This window comes from Argiope bruennichi, chromosome 2 (assembly GCF_947563725.1).
Source record: "Argiope bruennichi chromosome 2, qqArgBrue1.1, whole genome shotgun sequence".
Classification (NCBI taxonomy): Eukaryota; Metazoa; Arthropoda; class Arachnida; order Araneae; family Araneidae; genus Argiope; species Argiope bruennichi.
Genome location: NC_079152.1, coordinates 77205501 through 77226721, shown reverse-complemented (window position 1 = coordinate 77226721; position 21221 = coordinate 77205501). Strand labels below are relative to the sequence as shown.

At 27.9% G+C, this 21221-nt stretch overlaps 3 protein-coding genes across 5 annotated transcripts in view; 1 reads left to right on the top strand and 2 right to left on the bottom strand.

The window, feature by feature from the left end:
- Nucleotides 1-4450, bottom strand: part of LOC129956580 (uncharacterized) — a 107356-nt gene extending 102906 nt beyond the window's left edge. The window contains exon 1 of the mRNA XM_056068518.1: nt 4316-4450. Within this exon, the coding sequence (XP_055924493.1) occupies nt 4316-4442 (127 nt within the window). The 5' untranslated portion in view covers nt 4443-4450. The remainder of the gene's footprint in view (nt 1-4315) is intronic.
- Nucleotides 1-21221, top strand: part of LOC129956571 (uncharacterized) — a 78821-nt gene that overhangs the window by 11282 nt on the left and 46318 nt on the right. The gene's annotated exons all lie outside the window — the stretch shown is intronic.
- The window catches only part of LOC129956611 (uncharacterized), a 136438-nt gene continuing 132776 nt past the window's right edge, over nt 17560-21221 (bottom strand). For all 3 annotated transcript variants that reach the window (XM_056068557.1, XM_056068552.1, XM_056068545.1), the window contains 2 exons: nt 19635-19688; nt 17560-17755 (listed from right to left, as the gene is read on the bottom strand). In XM_056068557.1, the coding sequence (XP_055924532.1) occupies nt 17657-17755; nt 19635-19688 (153 nt within the window). In that variant the 3' untranslated portion in view covers nt 17560-17656. The remainder of the gene's footprint in view (nt 17756-19634; nt 19689-21221) is intronic.

Here is a 21221-nt window from a genome sequence, read left to right as displayed (position 1 = left end):
ATCTTATTGTTTAGGATAAATTAACTCAGTTCAGCTTCTTGGTACTCAAACTTCGAATAGTGATTATAAAATTTTCGAAATACACGATTTCTAGCACTTGTTAAACTACGTACTTAATTACTTAAATTCTTTGGTATTTTATTTTATTAAGAAAAATTTCTTTAAGTCAATCAATTAATCAATTTAATTTTTATTTTCAGATGTTGAAGTAACATATATTGCATCTCATATCTCGGAAGGTTTTCCGTTACAAATGTCAGATTTAGAATATCCGTTAAATACTATTTCCTTAAGTTACAATTAAATCGATTTCTTGTTGCTTCACTCACACACATATATGAATATCATCACGAATTAGACGAGAATATGCGACTGGGTCTATTGTTCAGGTAAAAGAGTAATGGAACTCTCATTTATAAATAAGATATCATATTTTTATTTCTTGAATATAAATCTGGTTATCAGATACTGTTAACTAAAGAACAGCGAATCGAAAATATTTTTAACTTTTTTATTTTAGAATTGTAGGAGGATACTTAGTTACCTCAGTAAAATGAGGAAATGGTTATTTTGGATATATAATTACAGATTAATTTTTACATTTAAACAAAATATGAGTTTTAATACTTACATCAGATTTAAAAATATCTTAAAGTTTTGACTTGGGTAGCATAGGGGTAGAGCGTTTTCCCCGAAATCTGGGGGTCCCGGGTTTGAGTCGAGTTTCGGGTATGGTTGTTCTATCTGGGAGGTGTGTGAATGAGCCTCTGTGTAAAAAGGGGTTGCGCATGTGACGCATGAAATAGCTAAGTCGTACATTTGGTCCTAGTTAGCGCTACTGAAAAAACAAGAGAGGCTCAAACGGCTTAAAAGACTAACTGCCAACAGGTTTGTTAAGTGCAGTAAGTCACAACAACATACTTTTGTAATATACTTTTTCAATACTGGACACTTTGTATTTATTAAGAAAGATTCGAAGTCATTTTTCTCACACAATCATAAAGGTTTTAGATTTCTTGTCTAAGATTTTTAAATTTTGGCATGTATGAAATATCTAAAAGAAACCTATATTTTTCGCAAGATGTCAGATTAAATAAAAAGTCTAAAATACTACATTTTGGAAATTTCGTTTATAGTAAGATTCTTTACAAGCAAACAGATATTATCTGCCAACAGTAAATTGGCATGTTTCTAAAAATGACAAAATTTAAAATTTTCTCCAAATTCATTTTTAAAAATTAAGCATTTTAGTCAGTTTATATTTTTCCTTTTCATTAGAACAGAATTTTCACAAAATAAATTCTGTCTTTGGTTACACATTTTAAGATTCTCTTTAGGTCAAAACAACGTCTATCTTTATATGACTTTGTTTCAATGAAGCATTAAACAATTAATTTTTCAAAAAACATAATTGAAGCTTTTCTTTTCTTAACAATCTAAATTCTTCGTTGGGGGGGGGGGGAACCACAATTTTTGCAAAACGTTTTTTGCAAACGTTTTGTATTACTTAGAATGTTGTTGTTGTTTCTTATGGCACTTGCCACGGACAAGCCCGCGGTTCAAAGACAGCCGATTTAAGCCTAAGTGTGAGCGCCTCTTGTTTTTATCGTAGAGCCAACTTGGGCCAAGAGTACGACTTGACTGCTCACGCGTCACGCATTCGCTTGCACAACCCCTTTTTACAGGAGGGCACATTCACACATCTCACAGATAGAACAGGAAGAACAACCATGCCGAAACCGGGACACCCAGATCACGGGGAAGATGCGTTACCCCTATGCCAGGACGGCGGAATTACTTAGAATATTTATATTTTTAAAGCGAAATATTATTTTCATGTGTTTATTTCATTTAAAGCAAAATTCATAAGGGCAAAATTCTAATATTTGTTCATTCGAAATAGGAAAGTTGTATGATAAAAAATAATAAGATTAAATGCAGCTTTAGCGAGTAAAGAAGGGGAAAAGAGTAATAAAGCTTCTCTCAGTTTTTATTACTATTATTATTATTATGTCTGAAGCTGACCAGGTTCGCCATACCAGAATCTCCATCTCCTGTTGCGATTTTCCATTGAGATAAGAAATGTCTTAAATTTGAATTGGACTATAAAACATTTTTTAAATAATTTTGACAAAAAAAAATTAAAAAATAAATGATAGCCGGACTTAAAGCAGATATTTATTTTTTTATACACCATTTACAATATCTATAAAATGTTCATTTTTTTAACCTCTTTATAACGTTTTTAATTTGTTCGTTGTTTAGTGTTTATTAATAATTCTCGTGTTTTTATTCCTTTTTTCTTATCACATCAGATGATTATTCATCAATCAATTTATACGATTTTTGTTGACCGGCTATTCAAATTATGTTTATATGCTCCTTATAACCAGAAATTAAATTATCGAATTATCTAGACATTATTTTATTATGTAATTATACTTGATAATATTTAGTCTTTATGCAATCTCTATAGAAAGCATCTCGTATCCAAAATATTTATGCTATTGGCATCACATTTATCTGTTTTTATATGTTTTTTCCCTCAGTCTTACGATATATGAGCTTAATAAAAACATACACACCATACTTATTCTAAAGTCATTCGTTGAAAAAAAAATATTTTACACTTTTATTCAAATGCATTTCCTTTCATTTTTGTTTTGAAATAAAGATCTTCAATTAATAATGAGTTAAAAACAGAAAAAAAAACTAATTTTTTTTAAAAACATATGAGCAAAAGGTGTTACCTCTGGTCCAGCTTCCTCACCTAATTCATAAAAGTCTTCTTCCCGATCTAAACCAAAAGAATGAAATAAGTTTTATTGTTCAATGAATTGATTGAATTATGAGAGAATGCCATTAATTAAACCGCAAAGAAATATTATATTCTTTAAATTATAAAGTATTCAAAGAAAATTAATGGCTGATTACCAGGTTCACTTCATAATGATTTGGAATGAATCGCACGCTTTGGATGATAGAATTTCAAAAAAATTGATAATTCTCAATGATTTACTATAGAGGAAAACCTCACTATTTATTTGAAATTTTAGAGGAAACGGATGTGATGGAAAACATATTCAGAAATAAATGTTTCCTATTTATAGAGAAAACTACTTATCACTAAATGCAATGCAGAAGTAGATAGAGAAATTTCCACATATTTCTGACAAAGAACGAAAAATATGCAACATTTGATTGAAACAACATTTCTTTTAATTCTTAAGACTTACTTGTAATATTTTGAACAAGAAATTTTCTTTATATATTGCGATGAAATAATTAATATTTTATATAGATTATAATAATTTCGTTCGTACCATGTAGTATGAAATATATCAGTTAAATAAAAAATATATGAATGACCGAAATTAATTTTTAATTTATTTTCAAGCGAATCATTTATAAATTTTCTTATTTCAAATATTTAAAGGAAACCAAATTGATGTAGTTTCTAAAGAAGAAGATAATAAAATAATGGTTCATTATTTCAAATTACTGTTAAATAATATGGAAATAAAAAAAAATTATTTTCAGATCTTTTATGCAAATTAACAGCATTTGATATAACATTTCAGATATTAAAATTTCTATATTTATGAATAAAGGTCCTCGCTTAAAATAAACAAGACATTTTTTTTAATTCTTCTTATTTTGATCATATGTGTCATTAAATATAATTCATTAAATCAATTTATTAATAGAATCAAAATTGTACACTGTGAATTCTAATTTTTCCACCAGCGAACACACATACAATAATTCGACCGAAAATACTCCCAATGAATTATTTTCTAAATGTATTTAAAAACTAAACATAATATTCAAAAATCATTGATGATTTTTCATATTCACATTAATATAAAATTCATCGCAAAATGAAATTATTTAGTATCGATTTTAATTATCGTCTCTCTACTGTATCTATGAAGTTGCGATCTGAGAAGCGTTAAAAGAAAATGATTTATCAGACAAAACAGAATTATTCCAATATTCCGTAATTCAAAATTATTGTATGTCATTCCATAATTCATTTATTATTTATTAAACTTAATATTAAAAAAACATAATGCTTTTGATGTCATATTTATTTCCACAACCCACTTCGGTGAAATTTAAACAACTTTGACTACAATTTGAAATAATATCAGATAGATGCTTTAACTTCTTGTACTCTTAGTATAAATAATCTTTGGCAAACATCAGTGCAAGAATATTTCAAATTGTTAGAGTTATCAAAATATTTTATTAAAATAATTTAAAAAAATTTTCACTTATTTTAGCAAATTGAAAGGAATTAAATGAACTTTACTTAAAGAGCACAGGAGCTTCACATAGCATTCGTACATGTCTTCGGCCTTCAGAGACTGGAATGCGTGACTATCTACATAGGAAACGAAAAGAAGTAACAAACACGTTGCATAAAGGACTCGCTTCATTTTCCAAATTAAATTGTGTATACTATGTGTAATCATCCAAAATCTTTTACAGGGAGCTTTAAAGCAATTGTAAACAATAGCAGTGTCCTTTTTTTTGTCATGCGCAAAGAAAAAAAGTCCATTTTCCTTATTGATAGAAAAATTATAATGAGGCACGAAAAAAGATTAATAATGCTCTCCTGGGGAAAATTTTTATAAGGAAAGTGTAACATTGTTTGAAAATATCATGTCCGTTCTTTTTGTTAACACACCGATATTTTTTTTAAAAAAACACATTTTTTTATAAGATTTTAGTTGTGATACAAATACAACGAAACCAAAAATTCCCTATGTTTATGGGCTTAAAGATTCTAAAATTTGTTTTAGTGTGATAAAAGCCCTTCTGTGAGAAATATGGAAATTTAGAAAGTTAGTTGCTAATTTCAGTTTATATTCTTTACATCTTGTCAAAAACTTGCATTCCTGTCATACTGAAATGGCCTCATGAATCTTCAGAATAAAGTTTTAATCTGAAAAAAAATTTAACAAAATTTTAGAAAACAGCGTCTTAAAATTTCACTACTTTAATTTTTTTCAAGCATTTTTGATGAATTTTGATTCTTTTCACCTATTCTGCGACTCCTTATAAATTATGCAAATAATTTTGGAAATAGACTTTTCGATTTTTTATGTAAATTATGAATATGTAAATGTGCATTTTGATAAGAAATTTTTTTTAATCTAAGATGCTAAATCAAAACAAATATTGTTTCAGATTTATAAACATTATTAATAATAAAGACACTATTTATCACTTTTTGTAAATCTTGAACTGTTTTGTATAAAACGAACTATTTTCATGAATAAAAACAATGCGCCGGATGGTGGCATGTATAAATCTAAAAATGAAATCTTGTTTTCAGTAGAGATGTAATTTTTAAATATACGCTGCGTTTTAATCTAAAAGGAAGGCAGGAAAAAGAATTTATTAAAAAACTTCTCTAAATTTGTCATCCCCCCGGGGGGCACCTCGAGATGAGAATGAGAAGCTTCTAGCATGGTGGTTGGTTCTCGCCACCCTAGAGGGTACACGAAAGGTTGGAGGTCTGACTCTTCCCATCGATGTCGGGCCTACTTCCTTAGGGAAGGGTTGTACCGGAGCCGGTGATGGCCTTTAGGACTCAACCACAGTTCCCGCTAGTGTTGCTACCAGGCCGGTTATTCTAGTTTTCACATGTCCCTTCTGGTGGGCAGTGTAGTCAGTTCATAATTATCTATGGGGCGGGGGTCATACAACACCGTTGATGTATACCACTGATACTTACAAATGCAGGTCATATTTAATGCATAAAATAAGTCTATCTATCTGCATAAAATAAATCTATCTGGCCGGTGATGGCCCTTAGGACTCAACCACAGTTCCCGCCGGTGCAGCTGCAGCAGCGGTTCGGTCATTCAGTTTTTATCCGTGTGCTTTCGAGGTGGGGGCGGAGAGTCAGTGATATGACTTATCCTTTTTTTCAGAGAAAGGTAAGAATGGAGGGCCCTTTGAATACGTGCAATGGGACGATTGACATGAAATTGAATGCGATAATTTTGTTTTTCTTGAATGTTTGGTGAATATATATATTATTCTTTCGTTTATTAACAGAAACATTTATCAAAAGGAACAAATTAAACAAAATCACTCAAACTAGCAAGAAAGAGAACAATTAAATAAAAGGGGAAAATGAACAAATTGACATTCAACTTTATGCCTAGGGCAATTTTGAAGAATTTTCAGAATGAAAACACTATAGTCAAATTACTCAAGATTGAAAAGGAAAAAATTTATTAAATATATGCGGGAAATGAATTAATCGACATGAAATTCAACTGCCAAATTTCATTTTATCAAATTAAAAATGCAGAGAAATTAACTCTTCAAGAAGCTTTTCAGGCAGTAACTTTACTCAGAGATTTAATGATATGTATTTAAGATTGATCAGATTTTTCAAACATTGCAGAAAATTCTGAATAATACTGAAGTTTCAAAATTTAAATATAAATATTAAATACAGCATAGCATATATTCAAAGTAAAGGAATTTTTAAATTCTCAATTTATAAATATTTTATAACAATTGAAAAACATTCCATGAATGAAATAGTGATATTCCGTTTCCCACAAGATACTAATATGAAAATCTTTAGCAACTGCTGATATTTCATTAAAATAAAAAAAATGAATGAACTCAACATCTATTCCATTTATTTCTCATAAAGAATTAAGCCTTACTTTTGTTAATCACGCAGTTCTTAAAAAATTGTTAAAGTCATTAAAAAAATATTTTCAATTCAAATGCTGAAATGCAAACACAATTTTAATAGAGATTTTGTGTTTTTAAAAACAAATTTTGTGAACAAATTTATTGAAAATTTATTTACAATCATTTGGCAACAGCTTTCATGCAATGGTTGTAAGTTGCTAAAATTGTGACAGAAAAATAACAATGTGGAATTTAGTTTTCAAAAAAGTAAAAAAAAAATATTGTTAATTCTACTTATAATAAAAAAAATTATATAGCAGGATAACAAACGTTTTTGAATAGTATTGAAAAACCACTCGCTTTTTTTATCTGCATAATTACAATAAAACTAATATAATAAAATAAAATTTCTCCTTTTTATCTTTTACGGATAAAATAAGTCAAAATATAAATGTATGGAAGTCCTAAAGTATTTAAAATTATAGATATGTATACACATTTGCTTGATATGCTTTACAAAATCTATGCGTGTAAAAACGGGATTTATGTGTGCATGTGTATACTTTCATGTTTTCAATTGAGATTTTATTTGATTTCATTGTTGTTGTAATTCTGCTTTGTCGTACTCATTTTCATGTGAAAAGAAAAATATCCTTACCTGTTTAACATTTGAAAATGCGATAAAAAGAAATTCAAATAAAAATTAAAGGCTTTTCATAGATTACTTTGCATTTATAGATATTTGCATCACGTAAAGTTTATAAATAATAAATAAGTTTTACTCATATTGTGAATTTGAACATTTTCTAATTAGAGTTCTCCATATTTATGTTTGAACAAAAGTTTGTCTAACTATAATGGAAATTTTTTCAACAAAAACAGTCGAGGAAAAAAATGAATAAATTTCAAATGTTCATTTTTTTTATGAATAATACTATTGCATTTGGTTCCTTTTCGAAGTCAAAGTAAAATATTCTTGAAACTGTGTACCATATTTTTCTTTAACATAAATTAAAGTATTTAGGAAATAACTACTTCGTACGTTAAAATATAACGTACGAAGAAGTACCTTATGACATAACGTTCGTACGTTATGTCATAAGTATTATTAATTAAAATGTCCTCAAATAATGCAAGAACTGAAAATATATTGTATTTCTAAATACTGTACATATGCAGAGTATTTGTAAATACAATATTTTGTATTTCCAAAAATCTGTAGGAAAATAAGAATAAAGGTTTCTGCAAAACAGGTTTATTTTATTTCGTCAACTTTCAACGAATTCTACTGACAAAACTGTCCAATTGTGAAGTTTCAAAATAATGATTTCTGAATTGAATTTATTTGTAGCATACTAGATTTCATACTAGAATTTGTTGAATATTTAAGAATAGTTTACTCATTGTTCAATAAAAAAAATGAATTTTCTAAATGGGATCTTTTTATCAAAGTATGTATAAATTATAGAAGCGATGAAAATAATATGATTATCTTCTATTAAACAAATTCAAAGTTTTTAAAAAAATGAATGTATATAAGATAATTAAGAGACAGATCTATAATTTCGGACATTAAAATTGGTCCAAGTTTATTTCACAAAAATAAACAATAAAGTAAAAACAAATATCACAGAAATCTAATCCATTACATGGAAAGTATTTTTGTACTCCATATAACAAGCAGTGGAAATTGAAATAATAGAAATCTTAAAATGGAAATTATTCTAATAAGAAAATGAAAATATTTTATAGAAATCATTGTGGATAAAAAATCATATATCATTGTGGACAAAAAAAATAATGTGCCATTATTTATAGCAATGTAACATAAAATTTACCATGCATTAGACAATGAATTAAAAATAAACGGCTAATTTTGCAATTAAAACTAAAAAGTAAAATTATACTAAATCATGTAAATCACTTACGTTATTAAAATGACGTCACTGTAATACCAAAATATGTTGGTTATTAGTTCATGTTCTCAAAAAACGTACAGAAAATGGTATCGTTGCTTAAAAAAGGTCTCATAGTGGGAGCTCGTATAACGAGACCGACGATTGTCAGAAAAGAAATACTTACTGATATTTCAGAAGACATCCAAAGCATTTAACATATAAGAACAGGTTACAGAGACATAACTTTGGGTATATCACCAAGAATAAGCCTGAGATCATAAGCTTCTTAAATGGACTGCACTGCCAGATAAATGATGTATTGTGCAACAACTGAAAGAAGATTACAATGGATCCAGTCTATCCCAAATAATGTATAATAAAAATAGAAATTTTGTATATACTGTTCATGCATCTATTAATTTAATTTCTGTAAAGATAAAGAAAACTTACCTCCAATAGTATATGGAATGATGTGACTTCTGAACAACTACTGATTGGAAGAAGATAATGCGATCAGATGGAATATGTTTTCATATGGATGAAATACAAAAACTCCGACATCATCCATATGAAACTGTAAAATTCACTTTCCTAGTCAATATAATTCAAGACTACGTTAGATAATTTGTTCGTATGATTTGGCACTGACTCTAAACTGCTTATGTCTGAGTAGTGGAAGAAGTTTTTTAGAACAGATGGAACATATTTTCGTATGGATGGTATACGAAAAATTCGACATGATCCATATGAAACTGTAAAATTCTCTTTTCTAGTCAATATAATTCAAAATTATGGTAGATAATTTGTTCGTATGATTTAGCAATAACTCTAAACTTATTTCTGTTGTTGCTTATGCTGAAAATATCTGACATATGTCAGATCAGCTGCATCAGGTTGTTCACCTCCAAACAAATCGATAATAATAAGGGGTTCGGATTTTAAAACTCCCTTAGAAAATCCGATGCAACTCAGAATGTGATCTGGTGAAACAGGATGGTCACTGCAATTTTTACAAGTGGGGTGGATTTTTCTACCACTTTCAAAGGAAAAACTTTTAAGGTGGCCACTTTTTAGTCTAGCCAGAGCAGTCTAGGAGCCACGGTCACATTTGATTTCCAGTAGAGTGCCAGGGGATGTTTCTGTGTACCATTGATGCGTAGGTGGAATACGCCATATTAAATTGAGTTTAAATCTTTCATTTGAGTATAGTTCTTGATAAGTAAGCGAAGAGGTAGTGGCCGTTTCATTCTCATTACCCTCTTTGGCCTATCTATCAGCGACCTCATTACCACTAATTTTTTTTAGCTTATTTCTTGAGAGTAAGAGGCCATTGAAGAAGTCCATCAACATGTTTGCAGTCAAACTATCCTGCAATTCTGCATATTTATCTCCAACGTGACTAGTAGTCTTTTACGATAGATAATGCCACCATTCGCTACAAAAGATCTGCTCGAAATAGATACTGTATAAATTGGAGTTATAGTATCTAGTTTGACTATCGCAAAATCCAGACCCGAACATCATAAAGAAGGTTAAGAGATGTTGGAAAAAAAACAGATAGAAAACTTCAGTTCTATCAAGTTCAGAAATCATTAAAATCTTTCTTTCTACACCATTTGATATGTTGTAGATATAAATGGATTCCACAATATTGTATAATCGATTTCTAACCTCATAAGGTTATAGCTAGAGCTAATCCAAACAAATATTAAACAAAAATTTTCAATTAATTGGCGTGTAATTGTAATAATTACAATTGTTTTTGAATTATTAATGTCGGTCGAGTTTTATTTTTTGATGAATAGTTATATTTCCAGACAGTTTGGAGCTTCCTAAATGACATATTCATTCTCAAATAAAGGCTTTAATCTACTTTCGCTGTTGTTATTATAATTTATAAGCATGAAATGTTTTTAATATAAAAGCTTTATCATTTTTTATCCGAAGTTCTACTCAATTCAAAGAGTTTCAAGTGTAATAAAATTTAAGGGGGGTCGTTAAGGGGTTCAGTAAAAAGTACGAATTAGTGTAACAGGTATTTATTTACAGATTGCGTTACAAACAGACAATTTACATACAAAATTTCGGAATAACTTTAAGATACATATATAAAAGCATGGATCAACGCATGCAACACCTGCAATTGCTTGACCTGAACTGAGTCATAACGCCACACGACTGCAGAGGACGCTTTCTTTTACGTCATCAGTCAGCTATGGTTAATATTACAAGAGCGGCTACAAAGCCGATTAAACATAAATGTCAAACATATCATATTTTAAAAAACATCTAGTCAAAAATATCTAAACAGTCAAAAATATCTACATATCTTTATCAGAGCCTATTTAAGCCATTTGAAAGTAAACTTTTCTATGAAAAAAATTAATAAAATTTTTTTTGCTGATTTTCTATAAATTTGTAGAAACGGAATTTTTAAAATCTTTTATTCTTCTCTCTAAATGTCTTTCTAATATTTTCACAATATTTTTCATATTGAAAACAAATATTTGCTTATATGTATATAATTTTTAGATTTGCTATCTGATCTTAATTTTTTATAAAATTTTATTACAATTTTATCAGATGATTGAGAGCAGTGAAATTTAAAACAAGCAAAGAACTTAAAAGAATGGCATTATTTCTAGTCTTAAATCAGATCAGATATCTTAAATCAAATATATTAGATCAATAAAATCATTATATATTTTACAGTGTATAAATTGCAGTTATTATATGTTCAATTATATGAACATTTATAAAATCGTTGATATAATTGAACACCGATTTTCAGCTTTGAATCATCAAATTTTCAAGTTTTCCTATCGAATATCTATGTTTTTAGATCTTTTCATTAAAACATTTCCTCATATATTATTTGAAATTCCCTTACGTATTTTACACATGTGAGTATTCATTTTATTTTAACAAGTTGAAAAAGAAAGAATTTTTATACTCAATTCAGACTGTAATTTAATTTAACTTATAAATAATAAAGAATAGTTAGAATTAAATAAGGAAAATAATTAGCAATCAAGTAGACATTGTTAGTGCTTTATTTCCTGCTTTCAATTGTACTGTTTTCCAAAAGATTAGCTAATTGAGACGGATTTTTATGTTAGAATGTCGTAAAGTTTTTTTTTTTTTTTTTTTTTTTTGCATGTTTTGGGTTTTAATAAATATTTTTATTTTATTTATTTATTTATTTTTTGAAATTCTCTTTTTCAATAATCTTTTTTTTAAATAAAAAAGTAATTACTTTAAATGTCTTGTAAAACTTCTTTTAAATTTTGCATTTTTTGCATATCACATTTTGAAGCAATTCGCGGATTTATATATTTTATCTGTTTACTTTTTCAATTCTGATTACATCATTATACAAGTTAAATTATAGGTAGATCAATATTTAACATAATATTGCTTTCTTTAAATTATAAATTTTTAAAAGCAATCTTATCATTTATTAACTGCATTTAGTAGCAAGAACAATCAATTTTAATATTCAACATCCACTAGCATAATGATTTTTTTATCCGCAAATCTATAAAAATAATATGCGCAATTGTTCAGGTGGACTTTTTTCTACTTGAAAAGCTAAATTGCTCGTAATGTTAAAAGCAAATTGCAGTAAATGCCCAATAAAATACTAATTTTGATAAAAATTTAATAGGATTTTCACTTATTGGTGAATGAACTATTATTATGTAAATTTTAATGTTTTCTTTCAATCAAATTTGAATATTCACTCCCTGGTAAAAGGAAGCCACTAAACTTTATTCAGCTGTTAGTCATACATGAAAACTAAAATTACCATTTTAAAGGTAATGATGCATATTAAAATGTTCTGTTCTTAATATTCGTAAGGGATTGTCTGCATATATGAAAAACTGAATAAACTAATATTTCGTAAGGCAACATCCTTTTAAGTATCATAAATAGTTTCATCTTAGAAAAACATCCGGAATGTAAATTTTGGTTGATATATCAATATCACATTTGACATTTTCTATTAGAGTGTTCTTTGCATGTTTAAATATATAAGATTTAGATATACTCAAGACTTCAATAACATTTTTTATGTTACTTTAATGGTCTTTTTAAAGTTACAGTTTACAAGTTACAGTCAAGTGATGAATGATAAAATATTATATCGGAAATTTTTGGTAGAAATTTGATTCTTTTCCCCAAAAATAATCAAATCATTAAGAGCAATTCATTAAGTGCATTTAATGCGTATATAAATTGCACCTGAACCTGAATCGACATTATGGTCAAAAAATAAGCCTTTTCTTGTATGAGCCAAAGTAATAATATGTTTTTCTATTGTTTGAAAGAAATATTAATTTTAAGGCTAAAACTAATATTTTATTAATAGAGAGAAAAACCTTTTTTATTTAATTGTAATTGCTACAAAATCCAATGACAATTTATTTTTATTCATTTTGGGTTTAATTCTGCATTTTTTATACATACTATTCCTAATATAGTTGCTTGTTTCTCAAAAATAGACATAAAAATAATTCATCACTTTTTTACGAGTATATAAGAAAGTATTCATTTCATTCATTAATAAATGTAAATTAACTTTTTCAGTGCTTTAACGATCGCTTAGATCTCTATACAATTGTATTTTGATCTCGAAGGATTTCTTTACATAAAGATACTTATTCAGAATATATTTGTTCTACAAGTGTGGTCGCGTAAATCGCAAAAGATCACAATTAAAATGTTCATTTATATATTCTATATATTTTCAATTTCAGATATTGTAGCGTTTTTCAAATAATTAAGTCATTGATTCATGAAACATTTTGATCCTTCAGATATAATTGATACTTGAAAGCAACTATAATTATAAAAATAATTGTTATTTAAATAAATATAAGAATAACAATCATATATATATAAGTAGAGGAATAATTATGGTATATTTTCATGCAAATAATTAGTATATATAGTCAAGGAATACGTTTTACACATAATAAAAAGAATAATTATTCTACAGGTTGTATTTAAAAGATAACAAGAAAATAATCAAAAAATTATTTTAGGATTAATACAACAAAAATTATACTATAAACTCTGATAACAAAAACAGATTGCCGGCGTCCTGCCCTTCCTCATGATCTTGGCGTCTGGTTAACTACTGTTTTTATTCATTTGATTTTATTCAATTCTCTACTAATTTTGTTCACTTTAGTCCGTTTTATTAGTATTTATGGATGTCCAAAAAATGAGTATTTTTCTTTAAAACGAAACATTTCGATGATTATTTCATTACTTTATGGATATTTTAATATCTAAATTCTATAAAAATATATCGATATAGTGTTCACTTAAAATATATTGTTCCAAGATAAATGGAGCATTTGTTGAAAAAAAGTGTTGGTCGAAGCATATAAAAAAAGGCTATGATCCTACTGAATAGGAAAAAAAATTTTAATGTTTATTTTTATTAATAATGAATTATTTTCTTATTTATTATTTCATTGAGGAAAATGGTGCCATATTTTCTTGTAGTATATTAATTTACAAAAAAAAAATCAATTTCTTCTTAAACGAAAGTTACACTTAAATATTTTATTTGCAGCTTTCAAACTTTCATTTAGCATATAAGGGCGAGAAAATGTTTACTTATTGTATTTTTACTTTCTAGCATAATTTTGTAGCTACAATGTAAAAGTCAAGGAAAGAATGGTTGAAGATGTCAATGTAATAAGCAAATACTTCTTAAAGCAGAATCGGAAAATTCATAGTTATATATCTTAAAACGAGCAATTCTTATATATATGTGTGTGTGTGTGTGTGTGTGTGTGTGTGTGTGTGTGTGTGTGTGTGTGTGTGTGTGTGTGTGTGTGTGTGTGTGTGTGTGTGTGTGTGTGTGTATGTGTGTGTGTGTGTGTGTGTGTGTGTGTGTGTGTGTGTGTGTGTGTGTGTGTGTGTGTGTGTGTGTGTAATTATATTTTAAACTTTAATTTCAATTTAATTAATTTTCAGAATTTTATCTTTTTAGCCCATAGTAAGTTCATTCTCTTATTTCTTGATCCAATTCCACTTTCTCTACTTAATTAATTCAAGAGAAGCTTTATAAAATTGCTGAATCGGCTAAACGCTGACACATTCTGACGATCCGCTTGAAGGGATAGGAAAATGTCCAGTAAGCACATTCATTTTTTAAAGATCCCTGTGTTTCCTTTACATGTGGTTGACATGCATCAGAAATCCCTATCGGAATCTTAATAATATATTAGCACAGTAAAAAAGTATTTTCCCTATCCATATCTCATGTTATATAAGACGAGGGATAATTGATTTCTGTTCTCTTCCCCACTTCCGGTTTTGTTCCGCCCTGTGGCGGAAGTTGCGATGTCTGCGTCTCTTCTTGAAAATATTCTCTTCTCTTATTTCCACTTTTCCGATGGATTAAAAAGAATTTAAGAATGTAAAAGGTCTTTTCACTGCATTCTGCTTCACATAAAATAATGGTTATATATATATATATATATATATATATATATATATATATATATATATATATATATATATATATATATATATATATATATATATATATATATATATATATATATATATATATATATATATATATATATTGGATCAAATTTTATATTTGGATAAGTTTTTCCTTTTTTATATACAATCTGTAAAGGTGTCTTTCCTAAAAAAAACAATCTTGCTCACAAAAAATATTTCATAATTAAATATTGGCATGTGGCTACAAATGACCTGCAAAAGCGTGTCAGAGATGGAGTAATGGTTAGGTTTGGTTTGGTTTAGTTATATTAACGTCCCGTTTGAAGCAACACTTTTGACTCCCATGCATTTTTTTTTCATGTTCGATTCCACGTTTGCAATTCAATTAAATTTCGCTTATCGTGAAAAGAGCAATTGTTCGTGTATCTCGGAAACAGTTCTAACGATTTGGATGAAATTTTATAATTAGATAAGATTTTGGTTTTTAAATTTATATGTGTATGCGTGTTTCCTGAACAATGCGATTTTACTCACAAAAAAACATTTTTTATTGCAAAGTATTAGAGCCTTTTTCTATCTTCTCTCATGTTGACAGTGTCATAAAGTGCCATGTCGCAAATTTTTGAGGTACTTGCATTGACCATAGGAGGATAAGATTGAAAAATATTCATATGTAATAAGTATAGGATTCATATTTTAAATATTTTACCAAAAAACCACGATTTAACAAAAAATAAAACTGCCGGGCGAAGCATTTTCGCCCATATATTGCAAAACTTTAATTAACCAACAGTTTTATAACACTATTTCCATGATAAATCAGATTAGTTTGATTACATTGAAAATATTTTAAGTAATTTTCGTAAATCATAAAAATTGTAAAAAGATTATGAATTCAAAATGCATAGTGAAACATCTGTATTTCAGTAATTCGCTGTTTTTATTAAAGGAGTCCTCACCTTTCGCTATCAAATGTGTGTGTTGAATCTCTCATGTGTCAAAATCTTACATGCTTTTATTTATCTTTAGGTTAGAGTAGTGATGGCCCGGTGGTAAGGTCTGGACGTCTAGATAGATTTCAGGCTCGAACCCGCTTAACTAACAAACCAACATGTAAATGAGTCTAGTGAGTCTAAACTTATCGGTGCCGATCGCTCTCTGTGATTGCTATGTAATACTGAAATCTAGACAGGGGTATGTCAGTGCAATGTAATACAGATATCTAGATTGGGATAAATCAGCTTCGGTATCATCATCTAATAGTGGTTCAAATTTTTGAAGTTCCTCCCCAAATGTACTTAGTGTTTTGCTTTAAAATAGGGCGTTAATATAACTCAAGTACCTTAATGTTCATGATTTTTTTCAAAAAGTAATTTTAAATAGAAAATTAAATTCAAATAGATATTGAAGCCCCGCTACTTTAATAAAATTCTTCTGTTATGTTTATTGTTTCATGAACTTACCGAAAAGAATGTGCCACTTGATGTGTCATAATGCAATTACTGAGAATGATGCACTTGAAAAGGATGTACTGAGAATGATGCACTTGATGTGTCATAATGCAATTAACTTCAATGTAACTTCATTTTCCTATTTTAAATCGTGTAATTAAATATTTCATGAATCAAGGAAAACGGTTTAATTTCAACAACTTGGCAACAACAAGATGTTGGTGAAAAATATCTTTTTATATATATATATATATATATATATTTGAAATTTATAAAATTATTTTACAGAAAATATACAGATATTGTTAAAAATAAATTTTTATATATATTTTAAAATGAAATAAAATTTTTTTTATGTATTAATATTTTCTAAAAGTATGAAAAAAGAACTTTTATTTAAGTTTCAATAATTAAAATTTTAATTAATTTTTTAACACAATTACTCTGAATTTTACATTTCCGCTCTATAATATATGTTTGTCTCTGATTTTGTAGATCAAGATAAAAGAATCTGTCATCTAGATAGCTGAAAATCTCACGTTCCCTTATATTATTAGTAGTGATTATAAATGAATAGGCTCAAAAGACTAACATGTAATAATTCTTTTCACATATCAAAATATTTAGCTATTCACTAAATATCTCATCTTCTGAAGTAATCTCTCATTTATAACTTTTTTTTTAGTAAAACTGATTTTGGATGAACTGTTACAATAAGTAGTTTCAGAAGTTTCACTCATGTTGATTTTGGCTGTATGATTCATTCCAAATCAACTTTAATCAAATTTTTCCTTCATTTCATATATAACTTTAAACTTTAAAGGCGTTTTAAGAACATCTCGAAACTTTTAGTTTGAATGCCCTCAATATTATTTAAATAAATTCTATTTTAAAAAATTACAATGTTAACTGATTTTACCTGATAGAAAGTTATATTTCCTACTCTACTTTTACTTGTCATTTATCACAGTTTGGAGGACATTTGTGTAATTTCGGTATTAAAAACAATAATGTATTAAAAAAGATCAAATCAAGAAAGTCAAATGATGTTTACTTTTTAAATATTTTTAATGATACTTAAACTTAACGTAATTTTTCTAAATCAAAATCGGAAAAATCTTATTCCAAAAATAATCTGTCCAATCTTTATCCGTACATTAGTTTTTTGTTCTTTTTATCAGTTTCGTCGATCTTCTCACAATCACCATTAGCAAAATGTCTCTCGAACATGTCAGCAATAAGTCCCTGAAAATAAGAACTTGCATTAAATAAATATTGATTTAATTTCATCATGTTGTTTATGTATAATAAATTTCCATGACAGTTATTCATATATAAATAATGATATTAATATATTCACTAAATTATTTATAAATGTACATTCATATATATCAACAAATGCTTTGTTAACAATTACTTAGCCATTTTTCTTGTTGTACTAGAAAAATAAATAATGGCCAAATCCAGATTACATCTATTTTCTATTCGAAATCATTGAACAGACACAAAGCAAAAATTTCGCCCGCCTATCTCTTCTTTTTAAAAAAAATCTGATATTTTATGATCTTCTTTAAGCAATTTATTCTTCTTTTATTGCAATAATTATGATGATGGGGCCATTTTCAAGTAGATAGAAACAAATCAATTTGCTGATATTCTTATCACCTGTTGACTTCTCAAGAAAGTGTCTTATAAATTTAAGAATAAAATATCTTTCTCTTCTAGAAATTTATTGTTAATCTTATTTACCCTTTAAAGAACTGTCATTATAAAAAAAAGTTATCTCAAAAAAAAGATTTTGTATTTTTATGACTTTAAAAAACACTTATAAACATTTGAAATTTCTTCTAAAAATAAAATTAAGCGATGAATTTCGTAAAAATTACGGTCACATGCAGTCTGCTTTGTTTGCTTTGCTGCTTTAATCATGTTGTTGTTTCTAATGGCTCTTGTCTAGACAAGCCCACTAACTTTAAGACGTCATTCGTGGTGTTAAGCCAAGAGTACGTCTCTTGCTTTTTTTTAGTAGAGCCATCTAGGTACAAGAGAACGACTTAGCTACACACACTTCACAACCCTTTTTACGTTACGGACTTCGTTCATGCTATTCATTCACTCATCCACAGATCGTAATTTAGAACTGACTCAGACAACAATCTCCTCTGAACCAGTACCCCCAGTGGTATTACTCTCGACATGGAGGACTTTGTGACCACGACAGATTTACATGCACAAAAGCCACCACACACGCGTGGAGTGTTCGGCCGGTGGTCGCAACCCAATGGACGCGAATCCAACGTCCTACCAACCAGGCTATCCCGGCCTGCTTTAATCATGATAAAATGTTATTGCTCAAAGATGGTATCTCCAAACTCATGTGGTAACAAATGTAGAAATGTCCTCAAGCTGGCAGTATGCACTTGCCAATATGCTATGTTGTTTTAATCATGAGAAAATGTTATTGCTGAAAGATGGTATCTCCAAACTCATGTAGTAACAAATGTAGGATTGTCCTCAAACTAGCAGCATGTATATGTACTTGCCAATTGAAATCATGTAGGAACAAGATAACCACTGAATATTCGAAGTGATTCGTGCTTGCTCTTTTCATCTTCGATATCTATTTGATCCCCTTCTATTATAATAATTCAATCATTAATTCCATGTTATCGATCTATATGTTTCCGAGAAATAATCTGTGGAACTTCTCTCTTCGGAACTTTGCTTATCCGTTTTTTTTTCTGTTGTTGTTGTTTTGTTTCTTTGTTTTTTCAATTTCCCATACTTAGGAAGAAATTAAAAAACTGCAACGTGTAATGACTTTAATATTCCAATAGTTAAAATATTAACAAGGATTAAAATAAATAAGGTATGTAATGATCCTTTCAGAAGTTACTGAAGAAAACGCTGAAGTTTGAGTTAAATATTTTATATATTAAAAATAATTGACTAAATATCAGTGTTATTTCAACGTGATTTCAAAACCTGAGCATTTATGTCCATGATATTTCAATATAGTAAAAATAAAATAGATTTTATAAATTATTATTCAATCGGATCTTGGAAAAATAAGAATTTTTATGAACTACCTGGACATTTCGACATGAAAAAATTTTTTGCTTACTGACGCTTTCACTGCCTTTTTGCACTTCTCTGAAAAAGCGTTAACACAAACTTCCTAAAAGAGGGAAAAAAGGGACTTTATTAATCAGAATAAACAAATCTGTAATAAATTTCGTATTTTATACATGTATGAGAATAAATTTATCGTTAATTATCGAAAAATTAGAATTCCAATAACCATGAACATTTTACATAACGTCACCTTTGAATATCGTGAATATTCCAAATTCAATAACAGATAAGCAAGAGAAGAAGGGAAAATAAAAAAACTGTGCCCATTTAAAAAATAATTTCATAGACTATTTAAAACCATTTAAAATTACCAATAAGGCATATTATATTACACCAAAGATTTCCAAACATTTTAATATTATAAGAAGAAAATATGTGGATATCTTATTAACCACATCTGATTTTTGCAAATTGTGGAAAGATAATTATGCATTCAAAGTTTTACCTCGGCCCTTCTAGTAACTTATTCCCAATCCACAAACTTCTGTATTAAAGAAAGCAAGGTAAATGTTATAAATGCTAATAGAGTAAGTGTTCTTCAATGATGAATATATCACCATATTATTGTGAAAGTATTAACTGATATATTCAATGCTACTTCGGATGAAATTATTTTCAGCCTTGTTATTATGAAAAATTAACTATTTAATTAATTGCCTTGAAATCTTCATTAAAATATAAAAATAACAAATTTTTATAACAAAGATTAAATTTAACAAGTCAGCAACTGACTATGCATACATTGCATTTTAAGCGCGCTCTGGTTAAGTAAATATCGTTAGTTTTAGCATTTTTGTACATGTTTATTAAATTATCATTATAATTTTAATTAATTGTTGTGAAAAGTAACTTGAATACGTGTTTACAACATGGAATCGGAAAGCAGCCGGTTTGAACAGAGCATATAAACATATAACAGGACATATAACCGTCTGTTGACTGTTAAATGTCCAAAAATGTAACAGGGAACCTCAAAATTTTAAAATAAAGGAACAATTTTTTCATTATGTTCTTGCAATAATACTATAAAATATAAGATTCTAATTTAAGTATCCCACTTTTCCATATTTTGACTATTTTACATTCGTTTCATTAAACAAATCTTCGCCATAATTACATTGCTTGTTTGTACAGTGCTACGGATGCTTAACTTAAACATGATTTTATTTATTAAGAAATTAAGTATTAAATTATTATCATTTAAATTTAATTTAAAATTTTCTCATCCTTGCACCATAGTATATATAAGAATAATTTTTTTAATTATTTTCAGTAGTTTAGAATTTTATAAGGAACAAAAAAAATAAGCGTTTCCATTTCATTCATAAATATTAATATAACAAAAGAAATTGCATATATAAAATGTGAATCTATAAAAGTTGGACAATCTGATGTCTCAAATACTCTAAGGACATAGCTGTTCAAGTGTAGAATACCGAAATGCGAAGTTGTGTCAACACAAGTATCAATTTTCATTTGAAATTCATATCAATCAAGTAAAATCAATCCATTTTAAACTCTATACATCACATAATCGAATCAGCAAAATTTTTTCAAACCAATAATACTTATGTAG